Source organism: Amyelois transitella, chromosome 20 (genome assembly GCF_032362555.1).
Source record: "Amyelois transitella isolate CPQ chromosome 20, ilAmyTran1.1, whole genome shotgun sequence".
NCBI classification, from domain to species: domain Eukaryota; kingdom Metazoa; phylum Arthropoda; class Insecta; order Lepidoptera; family Pyralidae; genus Amyelois; species Amyelois transitella.
Genome location: NC_083523.1, coordinates 6,050,554 through 6,077,843, shown reverse-complemented (window position 1 = coordinate 6,077,843; position 27,290 = coordinate 6,050,554). Strand labels below are relative to the sequence as shown.

Genomic DNA, 27,290 nt, shown 5'->3' with positions numbered 1-27,290 from the left:
AAGGGAATAGAGCCTTAAAAGCGCATATCACTGAAGTACCAGGGTAGCAGAAGTTGAAAGGAAGTATATGAGATGGTATGGGAAAGTTTTGAGGTGAGTATTCGAATATGTATGAGATGGTTTTGGTATATTTTTTTAGTGTCGTCCAACCCAACTGATTACTTATTTGGGTTGGATTCTTCGTAGTCAAAAGTACCAAGCTTACATAAAGTGCTAGGTTAATTCGAAATTATTCCAAGATACCTTCTTTCCAAAATCTACCCATCTCATATACTACCTTTCAATTTGTGCTACCCTGGTACTTTATAATGTGCTAATTAAGCTCTGATCGGCGCTCGCCCTACCGGAAAACAATTCTATCATTGAGTTAAACCAGCTAAATGTGCCCACCACTACCTACCAGTCTTTTCTAAACTTGGTTCTGTCTACCCGCAGGGGATATAGACGTAATTCGTTGCAACTTGCATATTGTGACTATTCTATATTATTTAACCCACGTTTTCCACCTTACTTGATTTTACAGCGATGCTCGATGCACGGGAATTTCGTAGTACGATTTTTCTCAGACTAAGATTGCCTGTATTGCATACCAAATTATTTTCTCACTCCTTTCCTATACAGGATATCGATATCAGTCTGTGGGATACTATTCCTGTTTACATAGAAAAACCCCAGATTATAAGCAGATTAAAAGATCTGAGAAAAAAAGTAGGTATGTACAAAGGGACCATAATAAAATACATCATTAATATTTTGTAAACAATTGTTTATTAACATTTTATTTCTTGCTCACTGCACATAATTACACATTCGTCACAAACACGCTGGCAATATTACCCAGAGGGCCTTTACTGCCAAGAACAATGACTCAAATCTGACAATACATCTATGGAATTAATTAGTATCTCTTACTATTGAGGACTACTTTCATTTTTCTTTTGGAACTAAAAATGTGAATATAGTACAAGATACAAAAAGAAGGAATTGTACTTAGTCACGTGACGAAACATCGAATAGAAAATTACATAATGCCTGCATGCATAATAAACGATAAGAAAATATGCTACTTAAATAAGAAATGGAATGATTTGAATTTCTCTTTCAGTATACCCACAAATCAAATAATACATCACTGATTCATGGTAAATGTGTCCAAAAAAATCAAGAAGAAATTTCGCTTCAGTCAATTGTAAACGCACAAAAAATAATTAAACAATGATTTTACAATAAAACATTGGAAATTAACGATAATCATAGTTGAAATAAATAAATTATAAAATACTGTCATTTTATTGGTCGAGAAGGAATTGTATCGAGCGTTCTACATAAATTTGTATAAAAATCACAAAAAGAAAAATGAAAGGTTCTATAACATACTGTGATCAATTTAAGTACAAAATTATGTTACATATTTTAGTACAATTGTTATGGTAGTGTTTCTATTTTCACATAATTTAACATACATTTTGTCATCTTACAAAATTAAATACAAGAATTATTATTGATCATCAGTCTATCATATTTTGATATAATTTTTTTATTTTTGTCGATTTACCTTTTTACTCTACGATTACACAAGGCAACATAAGAGGTAACGCCTAGCCCTTACCAAATAATATCTACATGTGTTTTACAAAAGGGTAATTTAACATAAATTATTTCATAAAGGTAATCGCGTCAGTGCGCAGCACGTTTCTGGAGAAGCGCGCAGCGGACCAAGGCGAGCCCACATAAACAACATATTCAAGAACTGAACCTATTAAAATAAATAAGTTAAAACAAGTTGAAATCGTATCTTATGTTGCCTGATGTCAGTATATATTGTCACAGTACTCTTATGAAAGTAATGGAGAATATTCTTACAATACTAAAACTTAATAAGTTTTTATACACAATGACTTAGGTTTCGACAATTTGTTTCTTATAAGTACTGAATTTATTATTACCTATGGACTAATTACGTGCGTGATGTGATATCATTTTATACTGACATAGAACAATTTGTATCGCCCGTTAGACTATACAAATGGTTCTTTGCCGTCAGGAACGTTAAGTTACTGTGCTATTGATCTATTCCAGAACGGAAGCTAAACTGAAAGAAAAAATCTACGTCGATTTTCAAGAAAACCTGAACAAGATTTTTTTTTAAATTAGAACACTATAATAAATCATAGGAACAAATGACAATAATTAGTCAATCACAAAAATCAATGTAAAAACTGATAACGCATCATTCGCGTTTTATTTTTTTTTTATAAATTAGTCTAAAATCTTAATTTACGCACGGTTTGGCTTTCTTACTGGTGCGAGTCTAGAGGGATAATTAGTGAGCGTTTCGCGGGGCGGTGCTGAGCGCGAGTGAAAATCGGGAAAATTTGTTGCGTGACAATAGATTGCTGGGTTTGTTCGATCAGTATCGCCCCGGGAACGCAAGCGGCGCGCAGTGGACCGACACTGCGGCGGCTTTCTCGGTTACCTAGAGAGATCGCAGACAGTGGACGCGGTCCACTCGGCCCCTCGGCGCGCGCGGTCCTCACCCGCAAACCTTAACCAAACGCGCTCGAAACGCCCTTAAATTCGCTCTCGAAACTTAATAGATGAGACAAACCGGAAGGAAAATTTATGATTAAAAAAATAACAATCAGAGGTGTATAAAAATAATAAAAATTTAAATTTGCAGAATGCGTTTTTGTAGTTTATAACGAAATTCTCCGTCGAGTCAGTCTCAACTATGTATCAGTTTTGGAAAACAATCTCACTGGTGGCGATATAATCATCTGCCTGTTGTAAGGGTGTTCCGCTCGCGTCGCTACGCTATCAGTCTGGCAGTGTAATTCGGGCGACACTCGCCGATCAGGGGCGGAAAAACGCGATCCGTTCCGCCGATACTATTTACAATGGCTTACGAATCGCCCTCACAAATAAATACACACTTTACATTTAACGCTATATATACACGCGGCGCACAGCCTTTTTTCGCACAAGCGTCCGTTGTGAATAAATAATTTTAAGTCCATTGCCGGGCGGCAGTAACTACACTTGCGTCGCGTACGTCGGCGGCAAGCAATGGTCATCTAACACGTACACCCCTCCGCCTTCCAGCGCTCGTTTCACTAGAGACGTATCGCTGTAAAGAAGGAAACAATAGGTTAGATTTATTGCCGAATTGCTGTTCCAATATTACCAATGAAGTGAAATTTATCGTTTATTTTGAATATAAATAGCATTTTATGCACAAGTGCAAGAATTTCTGCAAGAAAATAAATAAATGATGCATAGAGATTATATTAACAATTAGAAATGGTAACAACTATAATAGGATTATTTTATACAACATTGGCAAAAAATGGAATTCTACATATTTTTAAATTTGAATGATTTCGAAGATAAAATACTGACCTATTCGCGCAATACGCCGAGTCGGCGGACAGCCGCGACAGCCGCGGGTCGAGCGCCGCCAGCAGTCGCGCGGCGGACTCCGTGTTCAGAGTCTTCTTCTTGCACTCCTCCGCCGCCGCGTTGTGCGCGTTCTGGCACTCCGGCACCGGGCCCTCGCACTTGCCCCACGTGTTCCGTATCACGCGCCCCCCGCCGCCCGCGTTCGCGGCGTTCTGCGCCCTCGCCTCGGCGTCAGCCGCGTTCTGCAGACGTTTTCTCCTTCTCCTCACGCAAGCCACCGCCACCCCGGCGATCAGCGCGACGATAGGCACCGCCACGGACAACGCGGCTATTAGCGCCACGTGCTTCCCCGACAAACTCTCCTCGTCCTGGATGTCCTCACCCACTCTCTTCAAATGTCCACCCGCAGGTTTCAACACTAAATCGGCCAGTAAAACTGTGCACGACTTCCCGCCCCAGCCCGCGGCGCACGTGCAATGGTACCCGTCCACTCTGTCCTGGCAAGTGCCGCCGTTCCTGCACGGCGATGAGGCGCACTCGTCGACGTCGATCGAACAGTCCTTCCCAGCGAAGCCGGGCCGACACCTGCACTCGTAGTCGTTGTCGAGAACCATGCATTCGCCGCCGTTCGCGCAGGGTTTCGCTAGACACAAGTCGACTCTGGTTTCGCAGCGAGGCCCGAGGAACCCTGGCGCGCACTGGCAGCGCTGCCCATTGACGAGGTCGACGCAAGTGCCGCCGTGCTCGCAGACGATCCCCATGCAGTCATCGATGTCGATATCGCAGCGGTTGCCGCGGAACCCGGGCCTGCAGGTGCAGCGGAAGCCGTCGCCGGCGCGCGTGCACGTCGCTCCGTTCCGACAAGGGTTCGCGGCACAAGGATCCGCTTCAATCTCGCAGTCTACGCCTGCGTATCCTGCTGGACAGACGCATTGGTATCCAGATGATCTAGGTTCGCAAGTTCCACCGTTTCGGCAAGGTTGGTCGGCGCATGTCAGTCTTCGTGATTCGCATCGAGCCCCTTCGTACCCGGACGGGCAGGCGCAGGCTAGTTCTCCGCCTTCATCCGGGACGCACGCGCCGCCGTTGAGGCATTGTCTAACGGCACAGGAATGAAGGGATTTCTCGCAATCCGAGCCCGTGTAGTCCGGGGGGCAGACGCAGGTGTAGCTGCCCTGGCCGGTGTTGTGGCACGTGCCGCCGTTCCTGCACGGGCGGTGGTTGGTGCAGTAGTTGAGGTCCTGGTTGCAGAACAGCCCGCCCCACCCTTCCTCGCAGCTGCAGTCCCAGGGCTTGGTGCAGGTGCCGTGCACGCAGCCGGGGTGTCGCTCGCACTGGTCACAGAACTCGCCCACCCAGCCCGAATGACACCTGAAATTAAAGAAAACAGTCAGTAAACGTGATAACAAGCGACTAAAAAGCGTCTTTTGAACAATGAAGGATGAATGATTTAGACACAGGGAGGTAAGGCAGCGTAAGTGTTTAGCACAAAAGTGTGAAGTGGTTACTCACATGCACTCGTCGGGCTTGAGGCAGTATCCGTGCTCGGAGTCGCAGCCGGGGAGGCATTTCGCTGTAACAACAAGAAAGCGTTCGTTAGCGACAGAAAGGAACAAAAGAATACTAAATAATAGATTTCTTCAATTCGTCGAGGGGAGCGCGACGATTAATCTTAGCGGGATGGTTGCGAATGGAATCCGCGCAGCAGAGTACACGAACACAAAATAAAGTAAAAAAAGAAGACACGACATCTTTACGAATCTAGATTAAAAAAATAACGACGATTTTTCATCGTCATATATATTATATGTATAGATGACGATGAAAAATCGTCGTATATAGGTATTAACCTAACTACTTCTTAAACAGATGTGTATAAAGTCTAAACTATCTTGATTCGACCAAGTTATAAGGTACAGTTTGAGTTTTTTATTGAAAATATCTGCAATGTCCTTATTTTGCGACTCGAGTGCAACAAAGAGAGAGGTTCGTTAGTCCCGGCAGCCCGGGGCGAGGTCGCATGTATTTATCTCTCGCTATACGCTCCCATCCTCAATATTTACAATCCACATTAAATTATTCTAGTGGCTACGTGCATTTCCTAGATATAAATCGTTAGGATGCATGCTGGTTTCAAAATGATATTTATAAAAGCTTACGACGAATATAAGACCGACGTATGATGTATTATGGGGGTAATATGCGCGCATCGTTAGCCGTGTGATTTACACTCTATACACAGCGAACCTTACTCAGTTTTAATGTGAAGAAAGAAGACATAAGTAAGTATACCTTTCGAATGGTCGAAGTGCATCGCGGTGCATGTATGCACGAGGGGTACTTCTCTAAACTACATGCGGCAATGCATGGGGAACGTTCGTAAAAAATGTAAAAACAGTTCGGTAGTAAGAAGCGTAATGCAGAGTCGTATCGGTCGGGTGCGCATGGGCAAGTTATCGGAGCGAATACAAAGGGGAAAGATAGCGCGGGGTCTAACCGTCACTCGACCGTTAACTAAGTATTCCCCTAACTCGCTAGAAAAATACTAGACGCCATCTTTGTTAAGCCGGGAATGCAAATGTGAGCTGGCTTATTTCTAGTTTAAATTGGACGAGGAAACGATTCCGCCGAAGCGGGCTAATAGCTAAACTTTAGGAGGATTTCGTCGGGCTTGCGGCTAAGCAAAGAAGATTAGCCAGCCGGCCGTTCCCTAGACTGTAATATAGGTTTAAACCCTCACAAAGCCGCACTCGCAAATCGGCTTAAGGCCCGCCGAATCGCAAGAGCTTTGCCATTCTATTATCTCGGATATTTGCAGATGGAATTGAAAACAACAAAACAATTCACTTTCTCAGACTTCACACTTTCGAATGTTTTAAATTTTATTGCATCTTCTCATGACCTTTCCGTGACTATTAGATTGAATTATTAATAAAACTTTATGGGTTATTGAGGCAAAGAATGGCCGGCGCCGAGTAGCCGCAGCAGATCAAAGGCATGCTCCACTCCAGAGTAGCACTCGAGCTTATCTTGACCCTTGAGCTGTAGGTAAAACGGGAGTCGTAAAAATTACACTCCAAAACTAACATTAAGTGGTAGGAAGCCGTGGGGAGGATGCTCTGCCCTGCGGCGCTATTAATTATCAATGAGCACGAACAGTATCGATTTCTAATGAAAGGCCAGTGTGCCGCACTGCGAACAAGGTCTGCTCTGCTCGGTCGAGGCCAGCGAGGATCCTTCAGACGATATTAAGGATATTCCAAGGAATTGGTTGTTTCTGGCACGCATGTTGACGTGATATGATGAACAGTTTAAATGGCAGACGCAAATATTTAAAAGCAACATCTTCGCCGAAAGTTAAATATTGTCCAATCGTTGCAATGAATTGGTGGCTTAATCACATCTGCCGAAATTCGCGCGTGGGATTCAAACAGAAGGTAATATTCGTGAGAACGCTACTCTCGCTTACAATTAGTCGAAATTAAACCCGTAAAGGCTCCACGCCGATGTTACCCCGTCATTAAGAGTCGGGATAATGCCGGCGGGACATGCAAATACGTTTTTCTGGATTGTTAAGCTTTCCCAGAAGGCGAGATACCGTTTGGCAGATGTGAGGCCAGCTTCGTGACACGGTCAAGTACAGAGTTTATTTCGATCGGTGTCAAGGATGTAGATGAGGCGGGCAAGGAGGGTTCGCCCTCCCTTGTTGGCCAATGTAGGAACTAAAAAGTGCAGTGGCTCAACGTGCAATTGAGACTTGCGAAGATTAGGGACGAAGGTATTTACCAAACAGCCGTACAAAAAGGCTATTTTATTCGTAATTAATTCTTTTAAATAAGACTTAACGAGGGATTCGCAAAAAAAAATGACAAAATTTTCACTGTAAGTGAAAACTATGTATGTTACAAAGCATTTCGCCCCCTGAAACCAGCCCTGGTTACGCCCAGGATTGGTGTTCAGTTCTCGTTTAAAGGTGTTTTTGACCCGGTTCGCGGCACCAGTGTGAGCTTCTTTGCGTGTGTGTGTGCGCACGTTGTTTTCATTTCATTATGGCCGCTTCTCTCGCTTTTACATTTTCGTAATCGTCGATACAAACTCGAGCGATAGGGTTGGCGAATTGACTGTGCGTTCATACAAATAGGTTCCTGTTGCGAATCGCCTCATAAAGACACGTTACTACCTACTTCTTTTTTCTTTCAGAGGATTGTCTACAATCACGTACGATCCTGATAAATTACCTAGTTTAATAAATGGTTTAATAGAAAAGGTTTAGCTATAAACCAAGGATTAGCCTTAACCTCAGCAACACATTACAGATCACGCCCAGCGGGTCTACCTCGAATATGTAATGTTCACAAACGTTTCACACGAGTTTTTGCCGTTAGATGTCTAAGATGTTTCCGATTTCGATTCGGATACTGTTTACTTTTCCAGAAAATTGTGATTTCGTGGTGATCTTGCCGCCGGCGGTACCAGGGTTACATGACAGCCCTGGCGTCTGGCGTGCGAGTGGGACGGCGCGCTACACGAGTGAGCTCTCCCGTCTCTGTCTGTCGCGTTTTTTGCGGCGCCGGAGTGTGGGAACGCGGCGGCAGGTGGGGCTGCTGAGATTGCGACGCGACATCCGCTCGCCACAATGCATCTTGAGACGCACCGCTTTGTTTTACAATATGAGCACACATTAATGAGATTGTAGAACGGACTGTCGATGTGATCGCTAAGGTTTAGCTAGGATAAGATGGACGACGGACTTAAGTCAAATGGACCCGAAGATCAAAGGCAGTGATGCAACTGTGATAGAACCCATAATTATAGTCGTAACCAACAAATGCTGGCCCTACAGGGGTTTGCTCACAATATTAATGTGTGATCCTCTTAAAATGGTTACCTATTAATATCTTTTTACAACTTTGTAATACACAAACCATAAAAATATTGCATCCCGTTTTGCGGTATTGCTTTTTACGTCAGAATCGAAGCATATGACGTTTCAACGTTTAGATATTTAGCGGAATAGAGTTTAAAGCAAACAGAATGCAGCTAATGACGCGCGACATGCCGCATGTATTTGTAAACAACATGACGAAAGACAAACTTGGACCACACAATCGCTTTCCACCGGAGGGACATTTAATTTCGTCATTTAGCAACATTGGGTAAGAGGACGCGAGTTATTTTCACCGAATTAAACGGAAAGAATGCCGAGGACAAAAACTGAAACGGAAGATTAATCCATTTGAGAGCTAATTGTAATAAAGATGTCGGGAAATAAAACTTTAATTAGGATAATTTGCGAAAATAATGAAATTTAATGTTCCATTGCGAACGACCGTGCGTCATAGAAATTTCAGCAATTAACAATATTAAGAGACGGCGACGCCTAACTGGTTTGGTCAAGTGTACTTATAAACTGAGATATAAAGTATAAAGTATTACATCCAAACGTTTTTGAGCACAAAAAATGTGAAATTTATTACGAGTCGTTTACTTGGAGGTCGGCCGATGTCGCGGGAAGTTGCCACGATCATTAAATATTGATGATACAGAAATGACACTTTAAACAACAAACAGGCACAATTATTGCTGTGGTCACTAACAGGAAATCTCAAACAAATGTGACTTTATGTATTTAATCTGTAAAATCGACGGAAACGGCGGTAATTATGCCTGTAAAATATCTTTTTACTTTTTCACAGTCTAATCGTAACTTTTGCATGCAAAATTAATATTACATATCTACTGAATTTATCTTTCTGTGATCTTATTATTTTTATATCTTATGAATAGTCGAATGCCCAGATTCGCATGTAAAATATTAGGATAGCAGAACTAAAAATCTTAATATAATTGGTATTTATGCTAGCGACGAAAGATTATATCGATATAGTTTAGTATCAAATTATTAAAATAAAAAGACAACGTTAATAAATTAGTGACATTTTGAAATCGTTTATCATGGAATTGAGACAATTTTAAATAAAAACGTTATAAATCAACTTTTTCAACTACAAATCAAAGATGTATGGACATTGCTGCGAGATAAATAATGCATTTTAAAAGCTCGCGACATGTTTCATAAATAATATTGAAAAGATTCATACTGGTTATATTTAGAAAGAAATGAAAAAAAAAGGAGCTTAAATATACTTGGGAGATTTTGCGCAAACAAATTAACGCTAATGCCTAAATTGTTAGGATGGATGTCACCCGAATTGTCCCATAACTTTAAATGAGGAAGAGGTAATTTGGGGGACATGGAATGAGGAATTTAGTCCGGCTTCACACGATAGGATTCCCATCGCTGTGTAAACATCTTTACGAATCATTGCGGCAATGTTGATAAACAGATGAGATGATTTCAAACAGTGGATTGATTTATCTACTGCACGTATCATAGTTTCATACTGAGTATTCGACTGTGGTATTTTGGCCAAAACTAATTATATCACATCGTCAGGTTTTGTAAACGACCAACTATTTAGGAGGATTCTAATTATTAAAATTTTAATTATATAGCCCCTCGCTTGTGTAGCCATTGATTAAATAAAAAAAAAAATCATAGCCACTATCATTGATAAAATTTACTTCCCCTACCATAAGTCAATAAAGTATAGATAATTTTAAATAAAGAACTTACGTTTCGAGCAGTAATCCCCCGTCCACCCGGGCAAGCACACTATAGCCCCAGCAGGCGAACATCGGTAATGGCCGAACCCGTCGTCTCGTGGTCTGCAGAGGACTTCGCAGCCGGAGCCGTAGTAATGCGCAGCGCACGTCACCCGGTACGACAGCCGAAGGTGGGCCCCTTCGGAACCCCCCCACCGCTGCTCCTCCTCCACCCAGGGTCCGCCGACGTCCGCTATACTCTGCTTGGTCATTCGCGCGATCAGAGTGTCTGGAATTGAGAATTGAGGTGTTTTATTGCTAGAAGAGAAACTTGGATTATAGAATAATTGGAATTGGGAACAAAGAAAAAACTAATAAAGCTTAAAATTAAAAACTTTTATTGGACTAACTAGAACAGTGTAAAAAAAAATTACACTCATAATCGAAACAAACAAAGCTTATTTTTATGAAGTGAAAAATTGAGTTTCATCAAACAAAAGACGCCCAATACTGGATTGTGGAGATCTATAGAAATGGTGATTTCTTGTAGTATTGAGATAACATTACGATATCTATAGTTTACAAGGCGCGCTGCGGTTGCTATGCAAAACCACCGTTCACCATCTTGATTTTATCATGCAAATGCGTTAACAAATAACGCATTTCCCGAAAAAGGTTACTTTTGCAGGATAATTAATTAGATTAATATCTTTTAAGGCTGTTTGTTTATCACCGTGGGAAAGGGGTTCGGAGTAAATTGACCTGTTAGTTTGACGCCCGCATTGGACCGTGAGATCTCATTGTAAGAGAATCAATGTTTTGATTCGGCCCGTCCGTGGCGATTGATTAATAGTTTAAATTCTTTAGATATAAGTTATATGGTTTGATAAAAAAATTGTAGATAAACAATCAGTTTAGTGTTCTCAAAAACTAAGAAAATAGTTGTGGAAATTAATTACACTTAAACAGATAAGAACGTATAATAATTCTTACATTTACGAGTACAAATAATACGTTTAAATAAATTTCTTTATTTTAAATAGATAACATATTATGGTACACATACCGCCTTGGACCTTATAGTTTCACACATTTTTTTTAAACATCTATGACATAAACTGAGCTGTAAAGTAAAAACTGCCAGTCCATTCATCAGAGTAAGTGGCGACCGAAAGGCACGCTGAGAAATCTCTGCCCCGACCTGTTCTGTAGAGTGAATAGACTATAGAGCGCGAGCGTGCGCAGGAGTTCAACAATCAATTATTTATTTTTTGTTTTCTTTTTTTCAATTATGTATCTTACATGGTGCACATCCGGTTGCTTATTTTATTGATTATAGTGATAGTTCTTAGGTAGTCACGAGACATATGGCTTCAATGATTTTAATTACTAAAAGTCGACAGGCCAGTCGCCTCAGATACCTTATCACAAAGTATAAAACTATTTCTAAGATTCAATCCCAGACTTTTTAGATAAAAAATATGATTTCTTTGCTTAATCTGCGAGACCGACGACCATAGATCCCGCTTGACTGCGCGCGCTCTACCTAAGACAAAAGAAATATGCTATACAGCCTCTATGGTTCCTACCTTTATTTATTTCTCGTGTATAGACCTTTTTACTCTTGTTGCTTGACGGTACATTCCTAAGTTGGTAATCCCGACTGGGATAAAATTAAACCAGACGCGAAACAAAATTAAAAGGATATAAAAACGATCGATACCCGACTAATTTCGTGGCGTATGGTATTCGATACGATTGTTCTTCGTTTTGTTGTAACTTATCTCACTGTGGTATTCCATCGAGTCTTAAATCGGATATGATTACTATTCGTATATTCTGTTTTAATCGCAACATTAATTCACAGCACGCGTTGAGAAACTGTCGCTATGGAAATAAAAACATATTGAGAGAAAACTTAGTATACAAACAAGTAGTAGTATTAATTAAATATCAATTGTATCCAATAAATTTCGAAGGTACACTGTTTCAGAAATAGTAATAAATATGCCGAGTAAAATGAAGAATGTATAATCGTTTAATTGGCTGTAGCGGCAAAGATGGAGTCGATTCCTCGTCCGTAACATTCGACCTCTCGACTCGTATTCGATTTCGAATACCGATTTGGCATCGTCAGAGCTGGCGAGTACGGGCATGGGGATTTTGACAGGTATCGATGTATCGATAAATTGAAGATCGTAAAGATCAAATTAAGATGGCGTAGCGGGAAATAAGATTTAATGTGTGTAAATAAAATATTTCTCATCTTTGCGAGTTTCAGCGGATTGATTGTATTACTTTAATCGAATTTATAAGCAAAGCTTTTACATGTGTCTTTGTCCAAAAAGTCATCATTACCTGTTATCGCGGGAATTTAACAAAGTCCTGTCATTTTTTCCTGCAAAAAATTCACTAATATTGAAGTTAATAAAAATGACAATGTTTTTCATAGTTTTAAGTTTTCTTTGTTATGTACTAATACACTATGGTTGAATCTTGATGAACGATTTGTATTTTTATTTTATTTTATTTTATTTTAGGCAGAAGCTCAGTTACATATTACGAGTGCCTTTTCTTTTTTAAAATATACAGACATATATTTTCAGGAAAGTGAATGTAATCCCGGGTGGTCTAAAAGATAATTGATTCGCGTCAAATTGCCTTTGTATTCCGAAGCAACTATGTATGTGCGCTGTGCGGGAATTAGAAAAATGATGTGTGGGAAAGAAATGTAGCCTGTGTGCAATTTGCTGCATGTGCAACGGAGAATTATGGCAACCGCGCATTCGTAGGGATGGGCTAGTGAGAAATATGGTTTCATAAACTATCGATAAAATTAGTTACACGTTTTTGTGAAAAGATTGTTTCCTGTTTTGTTTAAGGGCCTCTCCTAGCACAAAGAGAATCCAGCAATTTACCCCTTATATCATATATACATACATAAAATCACGCCTCTTTCCCGGAGGGTCCTCTTTCCACTTGCCACGATCTCTACATACCTACTTCCTTCTGCATACCCCTTATAACCTTTGTTTAAATTTGTTGTAACCTTATTGAAATTATTTTAATACGTATTGTCGATATATGAATCAGTAGTAGTAAATTTGAATTTTGATTGTACTAAATAAGTTTATGAACATAAAATAAAATCGTTATTTTTATGTTTATTAATTTTTGCCCGAGCCTAAACTATTCTGCAGTAATAGGGCTGTCGACTCAGTAAAATACGAGGTATTCAACACCCTGATTAATATCCCGACTAAATTACAGCCTTTATTGTTCGGATCTAATTGCTATAGTTTTAATTGAAAACATGTATGGTTTCAACTACAGCGTTAGCCCTAATTCGACTCGGTAAGCAATTTTCCGTTAAATTGCCAGCGCCTTACGTTTTTGTTCTCCATAGAACATCCATAGTGCCTCGAACCCCACAAATTACAGCCATCATCCTAATTCAGTGCCGTAACGATATTAAATGAAGGTGTACCCGACTATCGCGTCTATTAATATAATTCCAATTCACAAATAAATAACACATTTAAAGAAAAACGGCCGGTACGTGCTGAAGATAACATGTTATTAGCGCAGAGGTCATCCGAAACGAGAATATATTGAAACGATAAACAAAAACAAAAGAAAGCGAAATAACAGATAATTTGAGCCGCTATCGGAGGCGGCCGATTTCGGCGTTCGAATATCGAATGCGATTTTAGGGAAACACGGGATGCATCACGCGAGCGCTTCCGGTCGATGATCGATCGATCAATAATCGGGCCGGCGGATGTCGGCTCGTTCATTACACTAGATAGAACTACGAACGATCGCCCAAACTGGATCGCCGTTCTAATTAGTGGCTGTGGGCGTCGAACGAAATCGAAATCGGTGACGCGGTGATCTGCGAGGTTCGACGACTTTTCGCAGGTGAGGCATCGTTAACGTGTCGGTTTCCTCTCGATTCGGCCACCTGCCCGGCCGGTCCGCCGCCGGCGCTGTGGGAAACGGTCATCTCATCAATGGACTGTGTACACAACCAGTCCCTCCTTTTGTTTATAAAACTGTCCACTTCTAACACGCTCTCGAGCCGCGTCTGCGAACGCTTGGTCTATATAAATAACTTATCCACTCGAGTGCACAGTTTGAGAATAACAAACGATGGCTAAAGGGATTTCGAGATTTCGCGCAACACGACACGGAGGACGCGCCGCTTTAAATTCCCCATTGTTTAGTGAGAAAACTGGCATTTTCGTTCCGCGCGGAGAATCAGATGAATGCGGAGGATTGTGCAATGTAGTCGTTATTCAGGCTGACGTGCGTTTAACCTTTGTAAAAGCCAATTAACGCTGGTAATCATAAAGGAGAGCTCCGAGAAGCGCACAGAAGGCTCAGCGAGCTAGATAATGAATTGGCTAATAGTCCACGCCGGATGGCGAGATAAGCAGCCGTCACAACATAACTGTATCGAATAATCGCATCGCGGCGCGAGCGGTAGCGCAGCCTCCGGCGACTCGGCCCTCTCGAATAATTATCTCTACGAATCATATCGATTCATTTCACACGCTCTTTTTCTCCAGGAGAGCCATAATCGTAAACAGGACGGGCCGTAAACAACGGCTGACACTGGAAGTGTGCCCACGTAGACGTGAGCGCGGAGCATGTGCTTAGCATCTGTCGGCGACGCTTCCTGGGAGCCTGTTACATCATAAATTGTACTTTCCGGAGCGCCTTCCGCGCTTTTTATCCATCTCAAGCCCTACGACGACGATAGATGAAGTGTAAACTTGGAGTTCCTTCCCTCTGGAGGTTCGTATTTTTTACCAGCGAGTAAACAAAGGTCCGTTAGCGACCAGGTGCGGCCTTGCTCCCCGGACACAAAAGATTTCGGTGAAGGAGACAGCATCGCCGTTCTTACCATTGTTGTATTTGTTAGCACGAGAATTTCTATACGCCATGAGTCGACAATCGCTTGTTTATCTCTCAATGATATATTGGATTCTTTGTGCCTCTATTCTTGTGATCAATGTCTCGGTATGAAAATTGAACGCAGAGATGAGTTTGTGCAACGGTTAGTACGCAGCTGTTTGGATATTAGATAAAAAAACCGTATGTGATTTAATTAAGCATTAGGCCAGTTAGTAGCAAACTATAAAGATAACAGAAGATATACTCGTGTACGTAACTATACATTTCGGTAATTTACTTCAAAAAAGCTAATAAAAAATAATAAGAGCAGCATGCACCTAACTATGCCTAATACGAGTACGTGAATCAAAAATTTGTGAGCTGAATGTGTGCGATATTAACGACATGTGCGGCGTTCGAGATATTATTAAGCGATAGATCTGTTGACTCTCTGATTTAAGATGGAGGAGAGCGAACAAACGGCGTCCGTGTAACCTGTTATTACAGTTGATTAGATTTCTGTTGGTAACATTTCTCGGTAGTGCCCGGCGCCGCCCATCGCTCCCGCCATATTAAAAATATACTCAGCTATCCACTACTAATGATTTTCGGTGTACCATACCGTAGACACACCTCGCCGTATCTCTCAGTAAATCACCGTTTTTTGTGATTCGGTCAGCAGTTGTAATTATATTGGTCAGAGTGCAGCGGAATGAAAATCTAATTAAGGAGTGGGCGGCGCGAGCAGTTTTCGCTCCTTCTTTTTTAATTTCCTAAATCATAATCCGTAGAGGTCGGGACGTTTTTGTGGTGTAGTCGCGTATCGATGCACGAAGTGAATTATCACGATGATGTATTTACGGGGCCGCAATTCATTCGGCATCATTTTTTCGGTCACGCCATGTCGCATGCGGGCACCGCACTGTCGTCGCATCCGATCGAACCGATGGATTTACCGATACCGATCTCAAGTAATTCGTTCACATGGCATCCGTAATAAGTTTAAGCTTTTTATTTGCGTTCGCGTGTGAACGATTCGCCTATTTCTCGTTTCGACAACGCGTGTTAGCGGTCAACGGCCATCGGAATACATTAGTACATTTCTACTAAATTTTCGTCCTACAGAAGGCTGCGTTTATTAGAATACGAGTACGATTGCGAGGCGAGGCACGCGCGGCGCGGCGTGTCCTGCACGCAAATCGTCCACACCATGGGAACATTTTTGTCTTCCACGATATGATAATATGAGCATTCAAATATACATACTGTCCGTTAAATGCACGATAAACACCCAGAATTACAGTGAAACCTGAATGCGAGTGAGTCGTGAGCTACGTGCTTAGAATTTTACAAGCTCGGACGATTTTGATGAGTATTTATCGTAATTATAAATGTATTAGTATAAGAAGACACTTACCGTCAGATCTCGACGTATCGTTCGTGTCGTGCCACGCTTCCACTATAAGCGAGAATGTGCCCTGCAAAAGAAAATTCATGTTAGAATAGAGTGCTTAGCGCAGAGAGTAGGCTTCTTCCCTGCCTTAGACAATCGAAAACCATTCAACTTATTTTTATGGTGATGCAATAAATCGACAATAAATAATAATCAATAAAAATGAAGATACGATCCAGATTCGAACAAGGACATTATTTCTCGAGTGTGTTATTTGTTATTATAACAACGCAATCCATCCTACTACTATTATAAAGGCGAAAGTTTGTATGGATGTATGGATGTTTGTTACTCTTTCACGCAAAAACTACTGAACCGATTACCATGAAATTTGGTATGTAGGTAGCTGAAGACCCAGAATAACACATAGGCTACTTTTTATCCCAGAGTTCCCGCGGGATTGATAGGGTTTCCATGCGGACGAAGTCGCGGGCGGCCTCTAGTAATATAATAAAATCAATACAATCTCAATTAAGGCCACCCAGCGCGATCATGAGAACGAAGTTTCAAAATTTTGAAAACGGAAAACTTTCTTTTCCTTATTATGCAAGAAATTCACACAAACATAATTCCAAGCGATTGTTGCGCAACTTTTTTCTCATGACCATTCAATCAATGACATATCCTTTTTAGCACTGGCAGTTGAGAATTTCATATATTTCCTTTATTGCACTTTGTCATTTAGCGCGTATGTTATGTGGGCCTGTAAATTAAAAAAACAACATGATAGACAGGTGAACCAGGGCAGATGGTCGCGAATTGTTCAACTTAAGCTAAAAATATACAGAGTTAACGCACGCGGCTCGTTCATACCCGATACGGAATGTAATAGTTCCGTGGCTTTATAAAAAAAATGAGAATTAGTGCGTATCTGATATCGAGCTATTGACATTTTGTCGATGTTTACATAAGGAGGCGAAACGGCAGTCGAAAATCGATTACAAAAGATAAGGAAAGGTAAACACCTTATGGGCGCCTTGGAGTTATCAATGAGTTCAACTTCGAATGTACGAGGCTGCGAAAATTGGACTGTTTTGCGGTTAGTCTGCCATTTATGAAATTTCACTGCGCAAACCGGTCCTAAGGAAATACAGACAACGCAGAAAAAGACTGCATGAAATATCCTTATTTTTAGTAATACATTTTTCCTTTTTTTGGATGTTCTTTAAATCCTTATTAAGTTTTTTTTTTTATTGTCTTTGATTTATTTTATGATTTGATCTTCAGTTTCACAAACCTAAAAGGTGATTCTAAGTACGTATTAATGAAATACATAGTAGAAGGATGACATTCAAATTAAGTATTATATTTTTTTATTTCTCAGTCATTAAGGCACAGGTTTTTCCGTTCTTTCATTATTTTTGCCACATCTCGAGAAACGAGCCCTTCTGATCTCGACCTTTATTTTGTAATCATCGCTCTTTAATTAGACACTCGTGGGAGCAGTCGTTAACTAATTTCGGAAACTACACTGTTAATTGTCTTTGGTAAACCATTGAAAAATCTAGGCTGGAGATAAGACTTTATTAAAAAAAAAATGACATTTACGAAATAACTTATAAGCACCCTGCAAATTAATCGCTAGTTCAATTCATCTCAGAGCAGTGCAGTCACCTGCTGATAGAATTCCTAATTCGAATTTTGAATAGCGTAACCATAGACTTGTTATTACCGTTATAAGATCTATAAGCGTAACAGTTGACCTGTGTTTTTTTTATTGATCAAAGCAAAGGCGTGTGACGTCTTTAAGACGGATGGAGGGAATCCGAGACTGTATTATAATTACAATAAGCATGCCACGGGTCGCCTGCAGCTGCGCGCGACGGATATGAAGGGTCACTACATTAATTTGATCACGCCACTACTCTTAAGGAGTGATTCAGTTTTTCCTGACAGATGTCGCCGTTGTCAATTAAGTTCTTGATGAATGAAAACATCATTTGCATGGATGAACAATGCACTATTTGCATAGGAACTAATACACGCGAACAATGCAAGAAATCAATCCGAGAAATCATAGTTTCTCGAACCTCACACGGCTCGTGGCAAAAAAGTGAATGTTTTTCCGTCCTTTTTTTCTCGCTAACTCTCATTATAGGCTTTCGATACGTTGAGTTTTGACGAATTTATAATAAGTTTTGTTAAATACGCCTACAATACAAGCGGACGCGTTATCGCGCTGCTGAATACTAAACAGGCTGCCGCGTACGATTGAACAAATTTGAGCCGTCGGTACACCATTATCAGTTAAAAAAGGCCTTTATCGTAAGCTTAACTGGTTGTAAATAAGGACTTGGGAGTGAAGACAGTCAAAATATTTTTTATTACGAATTGTCGCCGTTCAAATATGGCGCGTTGTACAGGGTATTGATTTGTTAATCGTGTATGGAGAACGCATTTTGGTCAGCTGTGGCCGGTTTAAGTATATGCCAGTTCCCACGGCTCTCGAGCCAGCCATAAAAAGCGGCGACGTAGCTGTACGTGCGCAGGCAGCGTTTATATATGTTTCGAGCTAAGCCTGATACCGTACGAAGCTTTTAAAGTCGTCTGGACAAGCCTAGATCTAGCCCTCAATAGAAGAGACCAAGTCTTTGACGCCTCAGTTTGAAAAAAGAATAGACTTCAAACATAAAAAAAAAATAGGTATGGAACAGTATCTGTTTTTGTTTTGGGTTATTATACTGCCTCTATTTCAGTAGTTATACCAAAAATAACTTTAAACAAACAATAATGTAACAAGTACGTCAATGTTTCAATCAACCAATTTGTGTTCTAATTTTGTAACAAAACGTAAAACAATCTATACAATGTAATGTTCTGAAATTGTTTCAGTTTACTGGTAATTTTTAAAAAATATGAACTTCACTGTAATAAGTCAAAAAGTAGTGACATTAGTAAAAAATAAAATGAGTCTTGGTTGATGAAATTACAAGTCAATAATCATGTTTTTCCATTATAGTTTTTTTTTCCCTCAATGCTTTAAATTGTATAAAAGATTTAAAACGAGGCAATAGAATGATATCGTGCAGCCTGAATGGTGGGGAATTATTTGATAATCGTTTTATGAGGGTGCCTAAAGAGGCTACTTCCATATCGGAGCTCGTTTCGAAGTTATTTCGTTATTAATTAAGCCCGATACAAGGATACGTGGGAACGGAACGTAATATTCGAGGCTTGCAACAAAACGCACATTTGTTTGGGATTTACTGCTTGAACAAAGCAATAATCAGGTGTCTTTCTGGAATTTTTGGACATGTGTTTCGGACAGACATTGTTTCATTTATTACTTCAATGTTTAGAAATCGCAACAGATGTCGTAGACTCGTCTGTTCTTGTTTTCGGTTCATGACTGTGAAGTTTGCTTACAAACAAAAAGTGGACAAATATTTTCTGTCGCCAACTATAAAATAGAAAAGGCCGACATTCGTTAACGATACGGTTAATAGGGTACTGTATCGAAAGTATATAAGTTCATCACAAAAAGATATTATTACCGTGGTTCGCTTTCGAGTTTCGACACGAGAAAATATTTGGAACACAAACACCCGGGTAAGTGGAAGAGTCGTGATTTCATATTTCACACTTTGCCGTGTGGTAACATTGCTTTTGACAGGTTTTTTTTCATTTACATCCCAACGGCGGGGCATCTGTATGGTTTTTTACATTACGATGCATGTAATAAGGTTTAAATTTATTAATTGTTGGAAGTATGCGCCGATGTCGGGCATGTCGAAGTGGCTTCTAAGAACATACGTCAAATTAAAAATATATGCAAATTCTAATATGTCGGGGCAGATAAGGCGCAACGTGTTTCGGTATTAAAGTGTTCTGAGCGCATTTAATTCTGATTATTAATGCTTTTAATTAAGTTTATCTCCTTCTATTTTGGCATCTCCGATTGCTGGGAGCATTGACCCGTGATTCACATTCAAAACCAGAATAGAAGTATATTTGCAAATAAGCATTTTATACCATTTACGAATTCAATAGACTTTTTGGTTTATTTGCTTTGCAAAGATGATTCAAGAACTACTAAACATTTCGTTTTCTTTTTTATAATTTGAGTGCGTTTTAGACGGGTCAATTAGTTACCTACAATAAGTGGGTTATTGGAATCAGTATCTCATGAAAGGGATACTGTCTTTGAAAATAAATATATACAGTCATCATCCAGGTCGATCGTTCTATGGCGTCAATACCAGCGGCGTTCACTCAGAATGTTAAACAGTTTCATGTTAAACGACTATGGCCTATTACACTAAAGAATGTAGTAGTCCCATGACACTGTCACTCACATCCATGGGTTAAACAACTCTTTAATTCAGCCGTGTAAGCGCGCGACAAAATGAGATGTACACTTACAATATGTATGACCTTTCGCTCCGTACTAATTCTGTTAACCAAAGAGAAAACTTTTGTTTACTCACGACATTTCTAAGCGGCATTAACATTTTTAAAACTCTATTAAATCATGCGAAGCATAATAATTTTGGAAATGCGCCAAACAGAGATAGTTACCGGAAGATTTATAGCTTCATATTTGAGTTTTTACGAGTCACTACGCCTTTTATGACTTCATAATAATTGTGATAATTCCTCAAATTTGAATCGGCGAAAAAGCTGTCTGTCGGTCTCATACATATTTTTTAAAATAGGATACCTTCAATAAACAAAAAGGTCAGTAATTGAATAAGATAGTACAAAAATTTGACACCATTACAATCTTCGAAATTCAAATGATGAAAAGTTAATAATATCATCTCGCAAGAGATGAACAATTGTTTAATTACTTACTTAAACAAGTGTCTGAGCAATTAGAGGCGCGTTTCACAAAAATAACCATAAAATTGAGACGTTATAAACTCACATTTCCACGTTCAGTTACCTGGCATGGGCTTTACTTTCACGGTATCGGACACAGAGTAAAAATATACACACTGTTTAGTGGTCCCATAGAAGGATTAATTACAAAGCCCGCATTACCGGGAAACATTAACATTCGAAACAGCTCGTAACTAAAACGAAATATTATACTTTTATATCTGTGACGATTTTACGAAACGCAGCTAGGAAACATTAAAACAGACGTAACCACTTTTTTACCGCTAACGACCGGTCTGTGTAGTATACGAGACACATAAGTCAGACATTAACAATTTATTGCCCTCAATTACAATCATCGCGAAAAAAGCTACTTCGACGACGGAATTCGGGACTTTTAAATCGGGGCCAAAGTGAAAAACGAAAAGGCTACCTTTAATTTCACATGGCATCGGCGGCATTCGTCCCGGACGGGCCGCTGGAGAATTCCAAAAATGAAAATGTCGACCATAAACAACGGAACGATTTGAATGAAGGATATTCGAAATTTAAAAATAAAAGTTAACAAATTTCGGGAGAGGACGCGACGGTCCGATCTACAGTAGATCTGATAAGCATGAGAAGGGTAACGCGTTGAAACCGAAACCGCACTAAAAATAAACAGTCCCATGATCAGTTCATCCGGATTTTATTCGAAGATGACGTGTACAGCCTCATTCGGGTTTCGACATGATTCTTACTTGATATGATCTCTATTTTTTTTCAAATCTGTTTTGCATACGCGAGCAGTAAAACTGGGAGGTCGTATGTTGATGACTAATATCACATATAGATAATTAGAATTCATATTCTAGACACGGAATGACGAATGGAAATAGCCAAAATTGCGAAAACCAATGTCTTACATGGATAATTTTGATATAAAGCTTTAACTAGAACATTAACCCAATGAAGGTTTTTACACTTATTTTATTTGAAACTATTCGTAAGAACTTACGAAGTTTTTACCAAGTGTCCGACACATCAAATGCGGTCAGTCATCGCACAACGTCACATTGCTCGCGGAGGTTCCCAGCCATGATCGGCCTATGACACGTTCATAAATTTGTTGGAGTATACGAACGTAAGTACCGGCGCACCTCCCATACTAAAATGGCGACGATTTATTTGCGCCGCTGAAGAGCTCACACCGACACTCACGGTTCCTAGAATTGAAGCGCGTGTGATGAATAAAGCCAGGTCGAATGTTTGGAATTTCATCATTGCAGATTTGAGGGCCCATCTCGCTCCTGCAGTACGTGAGAATGCCGCTGAAATGACGACATAACTAAAAGGAATGGAACGTAAGTTCTTATTTCAAATTTGCCTATTTCTGATTGACATCGCTATATTCTCGCATGTAGTATTAATACGACCACAAATTGACATTCGGCTACCATAATAAATCGGCATCTTTGAACAATTTTATTAGCGCTCATAAATGTTAGAGAGGCGCAGTTAAAACGTCGGAATCTGACCGTAAACGAACACCCATTTTAAAAAGGAGTGTTTTCTTTGGCTGCCCGAGACGGCTTGTAATAACACATGGTAACTGGCTATTCATTCCATAATGAGCTTTTCTTTATCTAGTGACTAATCAATATTTAGTATAAGGTTAGCGATTTCATTGGTCTTGTTATTTTAGCGCCGCGAGTGACGGCGTATTATTATCTGTCTCTCCGGTCTATTGTGCGGTAACGATAACAAGTTTATTTAGGCGGATTAACTAGAAAAAAGCCAGCGAGTTAATTGATAGGTTGCTGAATACCTGTGCATTGACTGCGAACAATGCAATCCGTTAATTATACACGCTCCGATTATTTAAATTTGAAACTTATGAAATTGTGTTACAAGTGGTATTGTTTCGACTCTCAACTGTTACGGGGAATTTCATTCGCGATGTTTTTTTTTTGTTAACATTAATTGCCGACCGACGAAGATAAAAGACTGAGAGGGAACAGCATCGAGTGAGGCATTCCATTCCATAGCTTCGGTAGACTTATTAAAAGAAGCGGATGTGGGGGTAAGTATTTTAAGAGGATCTCGACGCGAGCGGATTGAAATAAAGGAAATTACCAAGAGCTCTCTCTTTCATAAAAAAATAGTGCGGAAGTCGTGTAGTGTGGAGTTTTTACGGCGTCCGAGTATAGAGTTACCGACTATGAAGTAACAACTCGATGATCCGTGCGAAGGTTCAGTTTTTCTGCAGTAGAAACTTTATGTAATAAAACTGGCCAGTAACAAACAATGCGAATGCAATTATTTTTGCCGATTTACATCCTCGACTCGATTTCTTGCATTTCGCGATTCGAATTCTATTTATATAGCTTTACTAGATAGGAATTTCATTTTATCATTTAATTACTTTCTATTTGAGAAGCCGCTACTGGCGCAAGAAAAGCCGGTTCACACGAGACAATGCATCGACAACGGCAGTAGATCGTCACCGCGTGCTTTACCGTACTATTGTTTTGAAATTCGAATCAAACGTGACGTCACAGCAACGTTAATTTCTCAGAACGCGTATTCCTATTTCGCACTCTAATAAATTTTTTTACTACCTAGTTTTTCAATTTTCATTTAGTTACTTTTTAATGAATATATAAGAATAATGAAGACTTAATGGCTACATGCATTGTTTTTCATTGATTGGAGCGAGAACTAGGGCATATAAAATGCATAATTCGATATTAATTTCATGAGTAACCCTATTTTAAATTCAATGTTTAATCACTCAATGCAATTATAACACGAAATTAACGACTTAGCTTAATTTTCCAGTAATTATCTATATTAAAGGGATGAAATTTCTAAACAACTATGTCCACATATGGTCGACCAAGGCGGTTCCATACTTTCATTGAAATGCCAGTATTTAGAGCGTGAAACTTTTACGAAACATGCAAAATAAGTAACAATCTCTCGAATTAGTTACGCCGTTGCGTCTACTCCACTTGTTTTACAATAAACACACGCGGTTCTTGGTAAAATGACACAAATACATTAATCAAGCAACTTGAGCTTTTGTAAAGATGTCTGTGTAGCTGTCCATAAATAATTCACAAAAATGTTTCTGAATATGTATACACATTTTATTATATATACCTAGATACGAGTATGTACCTACTTATTAAAATTTTTACTGTTTTATTGAATCATAATAGTTTAATTTTAGTTGTATTTAAGAAGCCGGTTATAAAATAAAAGCCCTTAAAAACCTTAAAGATAAACGATTTACATAGTTACTTTTTATAAAAAATAGAAACAAAAACCTACTTATAAAGATGCGCTTGCGCAGCTCATGAACTTACCTCGGTCGGATGGCCACAGACCTTTCGGCATAAGTAATGACAAATATGCGCAACTAGATTCACTGCGCTTATTTGCTTTAATTAAGATTTTTTTATCTACAGGGAATAGGATAAACTAACGAATAACAACAATAGTTATATATTGAATCTTTAATTAAAAGGTTTAAATTATTTATTTGGTTTTCATTATAACTGTTTAAAATTAATAACGGACATTATGACATGCTAGTATCATTTTTGCAGCATTTACCTACTTACATTTACATTTAAGTAAAAAAAAATACACTTTGATCAACAAAATGTTTTATTAAGGTACAAAACATTGAATTAAATGCTAATTTGTAAAAGAAGTGACTTGTCAATAATACGGCCCTAAATCCGGGCCATGGTTGTGGAGGGCCGCACTTAGTGGCGTTTTTGTGCCTCAATGTCGACCTTCCGTTGTGGGAAAATGACTTGCTGAATTTTATTTTCTTAACATCAGTTCAGGAAATATTACCAACACAATACCGATGATATATGAATTTATTTGCTTATTGATTGTCGTTACTATTGCTACTTAACGACAAAAAGTTAAGTGTGCATCATTATTTATCTCACCTACATAACAATAGAGATGGCCATTTTGAGAGGTATTGTAGATGAGTAATATCATATAATACGGATCTATGGTGGATCTATAAAAAGTATAGTTCACGGTCGAGCCGGAGCCCGGCGTCGACGGCGTCGGACCGGTTCTGCGCGCGCGGAAATACACTTTGACATTTGCGCTCTCTCGGCATTGCAGGTGCATCTTTAAATTCCGTTGCATAAGTGCAATAACAACATAGTTTCATGTTAAAAATACGCTATAACGGTCCGCCACCTCGAGTTGCTGAATGGGCCCGCTCGTAGGGTGTAAACCACCCCTTCGCCGCCGCTGTAATTACCCCAGCCGTACCATTAACCTTCCTGCTCGTAGCATTTAAGTTCTCGGTACCCGCCAAGTCTCGTCCGTCATACATAATCCGGCTCTCACCTTTGTGACATCCGTCCGTAACGGGCTTCTCAAAGCCACGCATTACAATATTAAACTTGTGATTTACAAACACAAATTGTTTAAGAGTAAAATAAATGAAACCCGCCGCCGAGCCGAGCGACTGAATACAAATGAGATTTCTTTTTGGAGTGAGCCATCTCTTTCTTTAAATGTTGTATGATAAATCGTTTCTATGCATCGTTAACGCGCGCGCCGGCTTACTTGTAATTTTACTGTTCGATGTTGTCAGTAATATTAATATGCTCATGACCTATTATCGGCGGGGTCAAATCTCCGTGCAGGCATGGCCTAGCACCGATTTATTTCATGAGTGATCAGATAAAAAGTTCGGATGCAGTTGCGTTTTAAATTACCTGCGCGGGGTTGTAATACAACCGGGACCGTTAGCGGGACGCGAGACCGCGGAGTCATGTTTCAAAATATTGTGATGCTGGCCGTCGACAACGCGTCTCGATTTCGAATATCGAACGCCAATACCAATATCGATGCTAGTCTTTCGAAGCACTCCGTTCACCTGCCTTGCGAGTCACGAACGCAAAGCGCGGAACGAGCATTCATATAATAAGTACATTACGTGGTTCATATTTATTAGTACGGGCGATATGCCTCGTAAAACAGGCACTTCTCGCGCCGACGATGACCTCATTGTGAGAAAAAATCCCAGTCAGCACAGCGTTGGGGCCGATAGAAGCGCATGGCTTAACTAGGTAAGAAAAACACGATTAACAAAGGAGATATCTCGACATTCTCGAAACGAGAGACGTACTCGTATCCGTTTGGATTCTCCGTGTAACATATGGGTGATCAATGCCATCTGGGAGACAGTTATCTCGCGAACAAGAACGCCAGTATCACATATGGCGTAAATTCGACAGATACCATACCGGGCTCAAATTGTCAAATTTGAAATTTGATAGAGAGGATTATTTCGCGTCACTTTCGCTCAATTGATCGCATGTCAACATATGCGTGGCAATAGAAACGTCCATGTGAAATTAAGCAGGAAGTTTCAATTTAGTGCTTATTCATTCGGAATAGCCTATCCCGGACGTGTATCTATGATGATCCGAAAAGTCTTAAATTTCTTCTGCGGTTCATGGCTCTGTGGTTCGTTTAGTTACCAAATGTCACGTTTTTCTCCAGATGGTCCGAGCTTGTGCAAGCGGCCGGGCTTAGGAGCGATTGTTTGCTCAAACATTACGAGACGGTACAACATTTGAAGCGGGCCGCTAAATAAAATACAAATAGTGCTCGAAACCTCGAGTGACCACACGAGGGCTGAGTAAACTATAGACAATTGACGCTAGCGAAATAACAGTATCTAAGCTCCAATTAAGATGTCCATTATCCTTGAGAGATAGATTAAATCATTGTAAATAAATAACAGGTAATTACAATATTGAATCACGATTTAGACCTCTTCGGTTTATCGACAAAGATGAAAACGTTGCCACACTGAAGGTTCACTAAGGTACTGATGGACTCTTTTTAATAAAATGTTACTAGCTATAAACAACGCGCCTTTATAATTAATTAAAAATGAACTATTGAACGCTGTAATCGTCCCACACAGCCGCTCGTTAAACCATCAAGTATTCTTATCGTCATCGCTTCTGTCAAATTTGAATATAGAATCCCTTAATTTCTTTTTTACTATTATTTACGGCGAATGAGATGCTCACACTGGCCTGCGCTTGGATTATTGGAATTTGAATGTTGGTAA

At 39.9% G+C, this 27,290-nt stretch overlaps 1 protein-coding gene across 3 annotated transcripts in view; it reads right to left on the bottom strand.

The window, feature by feature from the left end:
* Positions 1-790: 790 nt before the first annotated feature.
* LOC106131666 (neurogenic locus protein delta) overlaps positions 791-27,290 on the bottom strand; it is a 34,518-nt gene continuing 8,018 nt past the window's right edge. The window contains exons 1-6 of one of the 3 annotated variants that reach the window (XM_060950050.1): positions 17,156-17,173; positions 16,322-16,382; positions 10,037-10,294; positions 4,912-4,972; positions 3,400-4,770; positions 791-3,127 (exon numbers count right to left, since the gene is read on the bottom strand). In XM_060950050.1, coding sequence (XP_060806033.1) covers positions 3,034-3,127; positions 3,400-4,770; positions 4,912-4,972; positions 10,037-10,277 — 1,767 coding nt within the window. In that variant the 5' untranslated portion in view covers positions 10,278-10,294; positions 16,322-16,382; positions 17,156-17,173 and the 3' untranslated portion in view covers positions 791-3,033. The other 2 variants (XM_013330837.2, XM_013330836.2) reach the window with 2 other exon arrangements.